Below are 13,944 nucleotides of genomic sequence, written 5' to 3'. Positions count from 1 at the left end.
AAGAAAAAAAAAAAGAAATCCCCAGTTAGAAAGCTGGACGGCGGCTTGAAACCGTACCTACTCTTTTAATCATCAAGCATCAACTCCTTCTTTATCAATTTTTAATTGGGCTTTGAGATTAATCTCAAAACCCATTATAGTTTGGACTCTATGTTGGATGTATACTGGAATTTAAACTAATTTGAGATTTTCTTTTGACTTTTAGTTTTAAGAACTGTTTTTTTCTCTGGAGAATTGTGTTATTTCTTTGGACTTCTCTTATCTATTTAAAAATGTGTGGTTGAAGCTTATCCCGTTTTAGCGATTATGTTACCCAAGTTAATGTTTGTTAATTTGTATGTTCAATTTTACCAATTTTTAAAAGACAAAGTTTTATTTGATATTAATTTAATATATCATATATTTTTATTCTAACCGAAAACAATTAGTTAATTAAACGTCTAAATAAAAATAAGTTTGTGTTTTTTTTTAAACATTTTTTCCCTAACTAAATTGTGTATTTAGACAACCAAAAAAATGGACAATTTTAACCATGTGATTTCTATAAAATTACACTGGATCGTCGGATTGTGGTGAATACTCGTGTTTACTTATTATTTTGAAAGTTTGATGAATATTTTTCTTGGTCCGTGGTACCAATTTATTTTAGATTACGGCCTTCGTCGTTTGGAAATAAGCAACGTCGTATTTGGTTTGTTCCGATTCATGTAACATATAAACTATCCAAACTCAAAACTTATTATTCAGCACTATTTATTAAAGTTATAATATTAAAATGCATATTTGCCTCGGTACACTTAAAATATTTAAAAATTATATATTATTAATGGGCCTAAGCAGTAAGCCCAACAGAGAAGCGCCCTTTATGCAATTTTAATAAAATACAACAAACTAAACAATGCTCCATGAATCATTAATCATCAATCATCATTTCGGAATTACCTTTCCATTTTTGCGATTCTTCCGAATCGGAAACGCAAAATTGAGCTACGAAAAACCCAAACTTTGAATGAGTTTTGAATTCATTAACGTGTATGTACGACATCTTCTTCTCCTCTCACAAACCCTAATCTCAACGCACGCTTTCAGAAACAGCCCTGTTGTTCTTGTTGTATTCGATGTGGTGGTGATTCGATTTTAAAGGCATTGGAGCTGCTAATTGAGGGTTGGTGTTGATCTGATCTAATATTTGTGAGCTTAAAAATTCATTTGGATTTAATTTCAGGCTGCGTAAGCGTTTCGTGAAGCAAACCCACCAAATCTGAGCTTAGTTTGAAGCTAAAAATCCAAGCTTTGATGAATCTCCTCAGTTAGGGAAGTATAAGGGACGATGAGGATTCAGTAACTGGCAAAGGTTTATGATATGTAGGAGAGAATCTTGGTTACATTTGAAATGAGTCGGTCTCCATCTTTCTCTGTGAAGCCTGAGCTTAGTTTAAAGCCTGATCCTGAGTCTTTGAAACGATGGATTCATGCATTTTGCATTATGAGGTTTGATCTTGAGCAAGGGCAGCTTTTGGAAGAGTGTTATCCACCTGGTTGTCTCTCACAAGAAGAAGAAATTGAGGTTTCGTTCAATTCCTTTCCTGATTCTGTCTCACAGCATCATAACCGCTCAAGCATACATGACTGCATTTTCTTTTTCCGGTTTCGTAGACCGAAGAAGAACGCTGAGGAGAGAGATGGTAGTGATAAGTACTTGTATGGTTATGTGTTTAATAGGCAGAGGCATGATGAAAGGTTGAAAAGGGGAGGTGAACAGAAGTCTGTGGTGATATTATCGCATACGCCTTACTCTAGTGTTTTTAGGCCTTTGCTTCAGATCATTGGCCCTTTGTATTTTGATGTTGGAAATAAGGCTATTCAACATATTGCTGGTTATGTCTCTATGTGGCCTGCTCCTGTACCCGGTAAGCTAATGGAGTTGCCAATTGGTAATGCAATGCTTAAGGTGAACTTGCCGCCTGCTCATAGCCTTCCCTTGGAAAATGGTGTTTTGTATGAGGAATCTTCTTCTTCTATGGCTCCTTTGCTGCCTACAAATCAGTCTGTTCCTCAAGGTCTTTTCCATGATGCAGATCTTTTTGGCATTTACCGGGGGCTATTGTTGCAGCTATGGACATTATGGGAATTGTTACTTATAGGCGAGCCCATCCTTATCATTGCACCAACGCCTCCGCAATGTTCTGAGGCAGTTGCTTGTCTTGTGAGTATGGTTGCCCCACTATTTTGTAGCGTCGACTTTAGACCATATTTCACTATACATGATCCAGGATTTGCTCGACTAAACTCACTCCGAGAAGGAGACACTTTCCCGCCAATGGTTTTGGGTGTCACCAATCTCTTTTTCCTTAAAGCTCTTCGCAGTATCCCTCATGTTGTCTCAGTTGGAACCCCTGCTCCAAACTCAAACCGTGTAGCCTTTACAAGTAGGTCGGCTGGTAAACTATCTGTTAAAACTGAAGGATTAGGCGTCCAGCAGCTTTCATTAAGAAGGTTCTCTCCTACAAATTTGCTAAATGCAGTAAAACTTAGACGAGATGGACCTCTGTGTCTGATGACAGAGCACAAGGAAGCTGTTTGGACCACCTACTCTGCAATAACTAAGCCAGACACTTCTATTTTGAATAGACTTATTGATGCTGGGATGTCACCGAGGGTTGAGGAGTCAATGTCAGTTGTTAATAATGAGATTCTGCGACGCCATTTCTTGGAATTAACTACAAATTTCCTGGCACCTTTTGGTCCATATTTCCAGGTCAATGCTCCTTCCGATGGAACTTCCCCGTATGTTACCCCTCCTTCGCTCCCATCATTCGGTGCAGAGGAATTCCTTTCAAATTTATCTGGGAGAGGTGTAGGGATGTTTTTGTCTAAACGCATGAAATCCAACTGGCCCGACTTGTATAGGTAATAATATAGTCCTTGGATTTATTGTCTCATTTTGGTCTAGAAGTACGTAGTTCCCTTGCTAAACAGTTCATATTCTTTCAGGCGGTTTCTGCAAGGGCCAAATTTTATGCCTTGGTTCCAAAGAAGGCGTGCTGTTGCCGAGCAAGAACAACGTAGATTATGGAGGCTAGCTAGAATGAAGACTGATATGAGGCAGATTACGTCTCAGATGAATGAATTGGAAGCTGTGGATTCCTTCAATGCCATTGAGAAACACATAAATGAGGAAGTCAAGGTATGTTTAATTGACCTTTTGACACTTAAATTTTATGTTCATGTTACTTCTGTGCGAGATTCTTTTATTTAGGTCTGAATGCTCTATCTTATTTGGAAACTCTCATGTTAGAGTTAAAATGATCATGATCTTCCTGCTCTGTACTTACATGCCGGAAATGTTGATTTTATCTTGTTTGCTATGTATTGCTCTGCGTATTATAGGTAGAACGTAGAAGTCTCTTCGAGAATTCTATGATGATAGACATTAACTAGTTCTCTCTTCAGTAGACCTCAAGCTATTATGACATATCAAAAACAATTCTTTTGCAGGCGCGGGAATCAGGAGGAGGAGGTGCCGATTTGGAAGGAACGTTTCAGAAACTGAAGAAGGATCTACAAGCAGTGTTCAGTGTGCTTCCAAGGGACATGCAGCAACTTCTGCTTTTAAATCCGCAAAGAGCATCCCTTCTTCAAGATCCATCAGATCTCCAATGAACCCTCTTCTTCACTAGGGCTTCCATGGGGATTCTTCTGTTTCTCATTCATTCTTTTTGACTTATTCCAAAAAAAAGAAAATTTCTTCATCTACCCTAATTGTCTACTCATTTTTTTCTCTTTACATGTATCACGAAACATGAGAATCACGCAACACCGAAATCACTGATACACTGCTGTAATTTTCCTGCTTCGTGGATACAGCAGTGAATGAAATGTGTATCGTTCTTTCATCAGAAAAACATGTAACTATGATTCATATTACGACAACTGAATGAAATGTGTGACGCACAAAGTTCGATGCCAAATTCCTCATAGCCACCCAACCACTTCAGAGTAATTCACTGGATTCATAGCATCTTCATGACAAACATTATTATATATCATACTGCTGAAAAAAGCATCTCTCACAACAGGATCATTTCATCATGAGACCAATCTTTACATTATATGTACACTATCATAGTCAATCAATATAAGATTGACATAGAACACACATGAAACTCACACCCAACAACATAATACAACGACATGCACCAAACTCTATGAGGCATTGACCATTGGCCATAGATTGGTTCTAGCTTCTACTGTACTTCCTTTTTCTTCTTCTTCAACTTCATACCTTTCGGGCTGGTTTGCCTCTGTTGAACTGGTGTCGGTTCCACAAGCAGAAGCCGCGACATCACATATCTCAAAAGCTCTTCGCGGTGAGAGAATGTGAAATCAAGGTGAGCATACTCAAACTCATTAAACGATACATCAACCTCTGCATCTCTCATCACCTTGTAGTGTTTCTTCACCATGGAAGACCGAATCACCTTGTCATTCCTTCCCGCTACTAAATCCACAGGCACATCGATGAACTTGTAAGACTCCCCTAGATCAAGCGGTTCAGGAGAGCCATAAACCTCCATGTTAGCTGATCTGCTTCCATAATCAAACATCCTAAACTTACCGGTGTGTTTGATCTGAGCAAGATGTTTCGCCACACGGAAGGAGACAGCTGGCATGTCGTTCATGTTGTAGTGAGGCAATCCTAAGACTCCGACCCAGTTCGAGCTGTCTCCACCAACTACATAACTCATTAGAGTTTGGACCAGTCCACCAAGAGCAGGATAGTTGTGAAAGTCACGAGCTAACTTGTTCAGAAGCATCCTGAAGAATCTTGTCGGTATGTAGAAGGCAGGAATGACGCAAGCCAAAACTGGACTAATGAAAAGGAATATGTATTCAACTAATGTGAAACCTAAGTTTGAGTCCTCATGAAACCCAGCAGGTGAAAGTAAGATTAGTCGCGAGAGTCTGTGCGGCTTCTCCTTGATTTTTTGAGTAATAACATACATCAGAATTGCAGCACCGCCTAGACTATGACAGATGGCACAGAGCTTAAAAGGCTCCTCCTGGTTGATTTCTTCATCGATATTGGGCTGGCAGAGCTTGAGTTCTGTAGTTTTTATTTCATGAATTTTTTCTATCATCGCTGGGATATCCTCAGTACCGTGCTCGTTAATGGAGTATCGCCAGAACCTGCAGTTTGGTCAATACCAATGAACATTTGTACAACTTGCAAATATAAACGAAACTCCGCTATCATAAAGAACCAGACAGTAAACGTAGATAAAGTAAGAAGCGAGCTTTAAAACAATAACTCACTCTTTTGAGGATATGTTCTTGTTCACATGATCTCTTGAAACTAAACCCCGAAAGTTACCCAGAAAAACATCATAGCCTGTAAAAGAAAAGAGTGTAAGAAGCTGATAACTCGTTGCTGCATGTGAACTAATGAAAGATTGGAACATGAAAAACTTGAGGCTTAAACCTTGGTCATACGCAGCAAAAGCAGGAGATCCAACAACCCCATTAGATACCCATCTGAAAAAAAACACGCAGAAGAGGAAAAGGAAATAATGTTTTAGACAACATATATTGGATAATAGGATGTTCAAGTAAAAACTGATATCTTTGGGCAGTTGAGAAGAAAAGGCAAAAGAAGATGAGATGATTTAAATAACTGAATGCACTATCCCTCTTAATCTCACCAAAAGATTTTCCGAAATCTATTCTTGTGTCTTGAGAAAATCAAACATACATGCAAATTATGAGGGTACAAATTACAAAAATAAATTTCCAGTCGGGTCTAGCGTCGGGAACATAGAAACATCCTGGAATCTTTATGCTACATGGATATATAAAAGAATACTTTTCCTCACCTATATTCAGCTTACTAAGTTTGCAAAGTTTACGATTCATTTAAGAACTAAACCATGAAACTTACCCCATCGAAGAATCCAAAACCCCATGCTGCAAAAAAACAGCTTTCCTTGCATCGCGTCTGCAAAGACAAGAGAAGCATTCAACAATCACATTTTAAGGAAGAGACAATAAAACAGGAATGAAAGGATGCCCAAGTGAGCACAACATCTCACAAGAAAGTTATACCTTGGTATCCTTTCCAAGACGAGAACATATCCGTCAGATGTAACAACACGAATAGCTTCGTAAGGATACCTACCAAATGTAGGAGAGAAATTAAGTAAAGATCAAATACTTGAGAAAGAGAAAAATAAATAGAAGCATGAGACATTGAATCTGCCCATACCCCAGCTCTGTTATGACATCTTGACACGTTCGGGTATCTGTGTTCATAGAGTTGTATAAGGTTGTGGGCTGTTCTACGGGCCTTTCCGTGGGAGATGGATCTGTATCTCCTAAAGTAGCAGTCAGCACAGTTTCATCAACTGAAACGTCACCATGGTGTCTTTTAGAGCTGTGACTGAAAGCTGAGAACCATGATAACAATATTGCAAAAGCTTCTGATGGAGAAAGGAGAAGATGCGTAGCCTTGTGAAAAAAATCAAATATTGCTTCTATGCATATCTCGATAGCAAGGTGAAGATCCTGAAAAATAAAGGACATTAAGTAGGAGGAAGCGAGAGGCATTCCAGAGGAAAATATTGAATATATTTGTAAGTGCATCGACAAACCTCAATAACTCCGCGTCTTCTATCAGTAGCTCTGTTGGGAACATCATGGTCTTTGCTAGAGTTGGTCTTGCTAATACGAGGTCTAGAAGAATGTTGGTGCCTTCTTGGGCTCGAAGGAGTTCTTGAACTTCGTTTAAAGAACAAACTCGTCAAATATTGTGGTATCCATAGCAAGATCCGTAGAGGAAAAATCAACCACCAAAGAATGAAGGTAAGCCACTCAGTCCAGTGACATTCAGAATTAGCAGAAGCGCTGGCCCAAGAGAGGCGTGAGCTTTGAGATAATGGTGATGCAGGCAGCGGACCATCACTTTCATCTCCAGAAGAATACTCCAAGCTTGAAGTATCAGAATCCACAGAAAGCTCATGAATGAACTCATTGAAAGAAGAGACCCCACTGCCATGAATAATTGGAACAGAGTATAAAATTAGCATACTATTAGGAATTTAGGATTAAACAAACAGAAGAAGAAGATATCATCATCACAGGAATCAGGAAGAAACTATACTTATGCATCCAGCGAGGTAAACGTGGTCCACGAAACGTTGGCCTGAGTTCCCAGCCATGAAGACCTTCAAGAATATTAGCCTTCCCAGGGAGAAGGGTCAACAAAAGAGCAGATACACCATTAATGCATCTAGCAATGTTATTCAAAGACTCATATGTAACAGTTTTCACTGATCTGCACTAAAAGTCAAAACATAACACGAAAGCATAGTTAGTTTAGGCTTGTTAGAACGAACATCTCTAACAAGAAGACAAACCTAATAAGAATAAGATACTATGATAGGGATTAGTCTAACAAGAACAACACAATCCACCCACACATAGAGATCAAGATCAAGTAATCAATTATAAATGCAGTGATACGAGAAGAGAAAAAAACTCACTCTTTGGTAACAGCGAGAGCGTTGTCTACGATCCGTTGCATGACTTTTTTTTTTTTTTTTTTTTTTTTTAAATCAGAAATTGAAAATTTTTAACGAAAACACAATCCGATTCGCCGATTTATCGTCGTTATTCCGCAAAATTTTCCAGGAAAACGACAAAGAGAAAGAAGAAGAAAAAAAACTTTATCCACCTGAAAAAAAAAAAAAAAAAAAAAAACTGAATTTTTTTTTCCAGAATAGAAGAAATCTCGATGCTTAAGAAATTGACTAAATCGCGATCTATTAGATTTATTGCCGATATTAAGGAAAACGCAAAGACCCACAAGAACCGCGCGATTCCAGAATCCAAAATTTCCAAAAATTGGTAGAATCTGTCGAAAATTAAGAATAAATTTGAGAGAGAGAATCCGATTAAAGAAGGGGCACGTCGGCGATTCTTGCCGTCCAGAGGAAGGATCTGTAGAGAGAGAGAGAGAAAGAGAGACCAGATGCTGACACGTTGATTTATATGATTGGATCGTATCGAAAGGTTACACGTGTATTTATATTATTGGATACAGTTTAATGTGACAAAAAATTACGACACGTTTTTATATCCAACGTTTGGAGACGGATAAGGTCATTTTCACCAAAACACACACACGTATAGAGCAAATTCATTCCTGAGTGTGCTTGTTGCTTCATTGAAGACGTGTTTTATGATCTTTACCGACTTTTTGTTGTTCTTTGTTAATTTGCATACCTACATAAATTAAAAATAATAAATACTTTAATCTCTACAACATGAACTACTACTAATATATTACACCATTCGAACACATAGATTCCTTTCTTCTTCTTGATCTCAATCAGCTTCTAAGGGCATTTCCTCTGGATGTAAGAAGCTCCATGCTCGAAAACCGAGCTGGCGAGAATATGCGTGGTCGAGAGACTCCACACCCAAATCCAATCTAATGTGTTTACTTACTCAGACTTGGAGAACCACATTTGCTGGAATGAACCTAGCGATGCCAAATTTAATTTAATTTACAAATTTTAGTTAATTTAGATATAAAAAAATTTAATAAAAATATTTAGATTATTTTTCTAAGAGTTAGATGGATTATATAGTGAGATTTTGAATTTGACTTTTCAATACGGTAATAAATATTGTCTTCTATTTAAAAACAGTTTATATTGGTTATTACTTATTAGGTATAATCAAGTGCAGACACAATAGTTGCGATTTTTCATAGTACATTTTCGTAAAATTTTGTTACTTTTTTTTGTTTTTGTTTAAAAATTCAAACGGTTGTATCTTTTTTTTTACAACATTCAAACAATTGTATCTGTTTATTGTAGAGTTGTGTATTTTCATTATTTTTTTTATATATTTTTTTATCACAATTTTTCGTTCTAATAGGTATGTCTATTTAAATAGTCATGTCTTTTGAACTCTTATTATATTTGTCTCTTCATCACTAACTAACAAATTTTCCATTTTATGTTGAATCTAAATAATTGACTATTAATATTTAATATTCAATGTTATTCTATAATCTAACTAAAATTTTAGAAATATTATAGCAGTAGAAAATTTAATACAACTTAATATATAATTTACAGTTGCATCTATTTATCGTAACTTTTCGTTAAAAAGATATCTTTTAATATTTAAATAATAATAATAACAATCTGAATAAATATGAACAACAATTGCGACTTTTTAAAACAATTTTGTCTACAAAAATTTGTTTTTATTTGTTTTTTCTAAACTCAAACAGTTGTATTTTTTTATTGTAGAGTTGTGTCTTTTTACTATATTCTATTCATATTATTTCATCAAAACTTTTTGTTCTAATAGGTGTGTCTATTTAAATAGTCATGTCTTTTGAACTTTCCATATATTTATATCTTAGTTAATAACTAACAAATCATTGTTTGTTGAAACAAATTTTCTATTTTATGTTGAACCTAAATAATTTGAATATTAATATCTAATATTCAACATTATTCTATAATCTAACTAAAATTTTAGAAATGATTATAGCAATATAGAAATTTAATAAAACTTAATATAAAATTTACAGTTGCGTCTGTTTATCACAAATTTTCGTTAAAAACTATTTTAATATTTTAAATTTATTTTATTTTGTTTTTAAAAATTGTGTATTTTAATTTTAATTTATTTGTTGATACAGTTTCACTCGTTATTAAATTTTGTTTTTAACTATAATTATTTAATTAAAAATTACATTTACTCACTACAACCATTAGTTCAATATTCTCAAATAGAATCACTTTGTTATAATGATTTTATTAATTTTAGCTCTTTACCATGATTGTTCATAAAATATCTTATTTTTATAATACTTAAAATAATGTTTTTTTTGCAAAGTTGCATCTATTCTACATAATATGTTTTGTTATAAGTTTTTATTTTGATGGTTGTGTTTTTAGTAACAGTTTATGTTTAATGTTTATGTATTCAAACTATTCTATAAGATTCAAATAATTTCATAATTGGTTTGTTGGTTCTGTTGCCGCAGGTACCTGCCGGGGGTACCAAAACCAATCCAACCAAAGTGTAATGTTTCTGAATCGTAGTCACAAAGACCGATGATTTTTGGGAAGATGTGGGTAAAAGTGTTGTGTTCCGATCTTAAGTCACAAAGACTTTTGATTTGTTTATAAGCCTTGGATAAAAGTAGTCACAAAGACTTTTGATTTTATTATAAGCCTTGGGTAAAAACGTTCTGATCTCAAGTCACAAAGACTGATGATTGTTTTATGAACCTTGGGTAAAAGTGTTCCCATCTCAAGTCACAAAGACTTTTGATTTTATTATAAGCCTTGGGTAAAAGTGTTCTGATCTCAAGTCACAAAGACTGATGATTGTTTTATGAACCTTGGGTAAAAGTGTTCCGATCTCAAGTCACAAAGACTTTTGATTTTATTATAAGCCTTGGGTAAAAGTGTTTCGATCTCAAGTCACAAAGACTGATGATTGTTTTATGAACCTTGGGTAAAAGTGTTCCCAATAATCATAGTCACAAAGACTGATGATCTTTTAAAGCCAAAACGGAGGGTAACTTGATCCAGCAAACTGAAACCCAATCCCAAGTATAATAGTCTGGCGAGATAATTCTATTAAGCCGTTGGTATAGGGTAAAAGTGTTTTGTTTTTTTGTCTAAAAGACTTAACATCCAACCAAAGTGCCGTGGGTACTAAAATCAATCCAACCAAAGTGTTATGTTTCCCAATCACAGTCACAAAGACTGATGGTATTTTAAATCTGTGGGTAAATCTCAGTCACAAAGAATGCTGATCTTTTAAGCTATGGGTAAAGTGTTATGTTTTCTCCCAATCTCAAGTCATACAGACTTTTGATTTGTTTTTATAAACTAATTGTTTCAATCTAAGTCACAAAGACTGATATTTTATAAATCTGTAGGTTATGGAAATTTTGTTTCTCAATCTCAGTCACAAAGACTCATGATTTGTTAAGTTGTGCGTAAAAGAGAGTCCCAATCTCAGTCACAAAGACTGGATCTTTTTTAAACTGTGGGTAAACTGTTATGTTTTCTCCTAATCTCAAGTCATAAAGACTTGTGGGTAAAGTGTTGCGTTTTCTCCCAATCTCAATCACAAAGACTTGTGATTTTTTTATAAGCTTTGGGTAAAAGTGTTGTGTTTTCTCCCAATCCAAGTGTTATGTTTCTTTGTCTCAAAACTTAAGATCCAACCAAAGTTTTAGCCAGGGGTACTAAAACAACCAATCCAACAAAAGTCTTATGTTTCCCAATCACAGTCACAAAGACTGATGATTTTTTAAAGTCGTCGATACCAAAACCAATCTAACTGAAGTGTTCTGCTTCTTTGTCTAAAAGAATTTAACATTCAAGAACAAATCCAACCAAAATGTTAAGTTTCCGAATCACAGTCACAAAGACTGATGATATTATAATTATGTGGGTAAAAGTGAGTCACAAAGACTGATGATCTTTTTATAGTCGTGGGTACTACAACCAATCCAACCAAAGTGTTATGTTTCCCAATCACAATCACAAAGGGAATGTTTTTAAATCTGTGGGTAAAAGGGAATGTTTTTTCCAATCATAGTCACAAAGACTGTGATTTTTATAAACAGTGGGTAAAAATATTGTTTTCTCCCCTATCAGTCACAAAGTCTGATGAATTTTTCAAGCCATGGGTAAAGGGATTGTTGTTTTTCTCAATCTCAGTCACATAGACTGCTGAATTTTTCAAGCCATGGGTAAAGGGAACACAGTCACAAAGACAAATGATTTTTTCAAGCCATGGGTAAAGGGAACACAGTCACAAAGACAAATGATTTTTTAAAGTCATGGGTACCACAACTAGTATAACCAACGTCTTCTACTTCTTTGGCTGAAAGACTTAACATCCATCCAACCAAAGTGTTAGCCGTTATGTTACAGTCACAAAGACTGATGATTTTTCAAAGCCCTGGGTAAAGGAAATATTGATTCCCAATCTCACTCACAAAGACCGCTGATTTTTTTTTTTTAAGTTGTGGGTAAAAGTGTTGTGTTTTCTCCCAATCTCAAGTCACAAAGACTTTCGAATTTTTAATAAGCCTTGGGTAAAAGTGTTCCAATCTTAGTCACAAAGACTAATGATATGTTTAAGCTGTGTCTAAAGTTTTATGTTTTCTCCCAATCTCAAGTCACACAGACCTTTGATATGTATGTAAGTCTTGGGTTAAAGTGTTTCAATCTCAGCGCAGAGACTTCTATGAAACCATGGGTACCAAAACCAAACCATCACAAAGACTTATGATTTTTCAAAGCCCTGTGTAAAAGGTAATTTTGTTTCCTATAATCTCAGTCACAAAGACTGATGATTTTGTTAAGCTGTGGGTAAAAGAGAGTCTCAATCTCAATCACAAAGACTAGCTGATATTTTTTTAAAACCTACGGGTAAAGTGTTGTTTTTTCTCCCATTCTCGAGTCACAAAGACTTTTGCTTTTTTTGTAAGCCTTGGTTAAAAGTGTTTCAATCTCAGTCACAAAGACTGATGATTTTTTCAAGCCACGGGTAAAGGGATTGTTTTTATCAATCTCGTCACATAGACCGATGAATTGTTTCAAGCCCATGGGTAAAGGGATCATGATCACAAAGACTAATGTTCTTTTAAAGTCGTGGGTACCAAAACCAATCCAACCAAAGTGTTCTGCTTCTTTTTCTAAAATAACATCCAACCATAGTTATCAGCCGTTGGTACTAAAACCAATCCAAACCAAAATGTAATGTTTCTGAATCACAGTCACAAAGACTGATGATTTTTAACAGCAGTGGGTAAAAGTAAGAGTCACAAAGACCGATGATTATGTTAAGTTGTGGGTAAAAATGTTGCCTTTTCTCCCAATCTCAAGTCACAAAGACTTTTGATCTCTTTAGAAGCCTTGGGTAAAAGTAGTCACAAAGACTTTTGATTGTTTTATAAGTCTCGGGTAAAAGTGTTTCGATATCAGTCACAGAGACTAAAGTGTTCTGATCTCAAGTCACAAAGACTTTTGATTTTTTTAGTAAGCCTTGGGTAAAAGCGATTCAATCTCAGTCACAAAGACTGCTGATTATGTTAAGATGTGGGTAAAAGAGAGTTCCATTCAATCTCAGTCATAGAGACTTGATGATTTTTGTATAAGATTTGGGCAAAAGTGTTGAAATTTCAAGTCACATAGACTTATATGAAGCCATGGGTACCAAAACCAATCCAACCGATTATGTTTCCCAATCACAGTCACAAAGACAAATGATCTTCTAGTGTCGTCGAACCAATACCAATCCAACCAAAGTGTAATGTTTCTGAATCATAGTCACAATGACTGATGATTTTTGTAAAGATGTGGGTAAAAGTGTTGTGTTTTCTCTCAATCTCAAGTCACAAAGACTTTTGATTTGTTTATAAGCCTTGGGTAAAAGTAGTCACAAAGACGATGATTGTTTTATAAGCATGGGGTAAAAGTGTTTCGATCTCAAGTCAAGACTAGGGTAAAAGTGATTCAATATCAGTCACAAAGACGATGATTGTATTATAAGCCTTGGGTAAAAGTGTTCCGATCTCAAGTCACAAAGACTTTTGATTGTTTTATAACCCTTAGGTAAAAGTGTTTCGATCTCAGTCACAGAGACTGATTCTAAGCCTTGGGTAAAAAGTGTTCTGACCTCAAGTCACAAAGACTTTTGATTTTATTATAAGCCTTGGGTAAAAGTAGTCACAATGACTGATGATTATTTTATAAACCTTGGGTAAAAGTGTTCCGATCTCAAGTCACAAAGACTTTTGATTTTATTATAAGCCTAGGGTAAAAGTGATTCAATCTCAGTCACAGAGACTTATGATTTCTTTATAAACCTTGGGTAAAAGTATCTCGATCTCAA

The 13,944-nt window shown here is 35.5% G+C and overlaps 2 protein-coding genes across 4 annotated transcripts; one reads left to right on the top strand and one right to left on the bottom strand.

Annotated features, from left to right (window-relative positions):
• The first annotated feature begins 893 nt into the window (after positions 1-893).
• On the top strand, positions 894-3,971 carry LOC104753829 (uncharacterized). The gene is made up of 3 exons (XM_087490655.1): positions 894-2,910; positions 2,995-3,187; positions 3,499-3,971. The coding sequence occupies exons 1-3, from the start codon at positions 1,394-1,396 to the stop codon at positions 3,661-3,663; spliced, it is 1,875 nt and encodes a 624-aa protein (XP_087346781.1). The 5' UTR covers positions 894-1,393; the 3' UTR covers positions 3,664-3,971.
• A 52-nt stretch (positions 3,972-4,023) lies between these two features.
• LOC104751256 (alpha/beta-Hydrolases superfamily protein) lies at positions 4,024-8,206 on the bottom strand. Of its 3 annotated transcripts, none has more exons than XM_010473173.2 (10): positions 7,862-8,206; positions 7,539-7,729; positions 7,157-7,330; positions 6,648-7,044; positions 6,263-6,561; positions 6,103-6,171; positions 5,939-5,995; positions 5,483-5,535; positions 5,317-5,392; positions 4,024-5,190 (listed from the first exon to the last, which is right to left on the bottom strand). In XM_010473173.2, exons 2-10 carry the CDS (start codon positions 7,577-7,579, stop codon positions 4,248-4,250), a joined length of 2,109 nt encoding a protein of 702 aa, XP_010471475.2. In that variant the 5' UTR covers positions 7,580-7,729; positions 7,862-8,206; the 3' UTR covers positions 4,024-4,247. The 3 variants fall into 3 exon arrangements, with proteins under 3 accessions (XP_010471475.2, XP_087346780.1, XP_010471474.2); XM_087490654.1 differs by having other exon boundaries at positions 7,157-7,335; positions 7,862-8,046; XM_010473172.2 differs by having other exon boundaries at positions 7,539-8,096.
• Positions 8,207-13,944: the final 5,738 nt, after the last annotated feature.

Source organism: Camelina sativa, chromosome 16, assembly GCF_030686135.1.
Source record: "Camelina sativa cultivar CO46 ecotype springtype chromosome 16, ASM3068613v1".
NCBI lineage: Eukaryota > Viridiplantae > Streptophyta > Magnoliopsida > Brassicales > Brassicaceae > Camelina > Camelina sativa.
The sequence above is the reverse complement of the archived record's forward strand: the minus strand, read 5'-3'. Positions and strand labels throughout refer to the sequence as shown.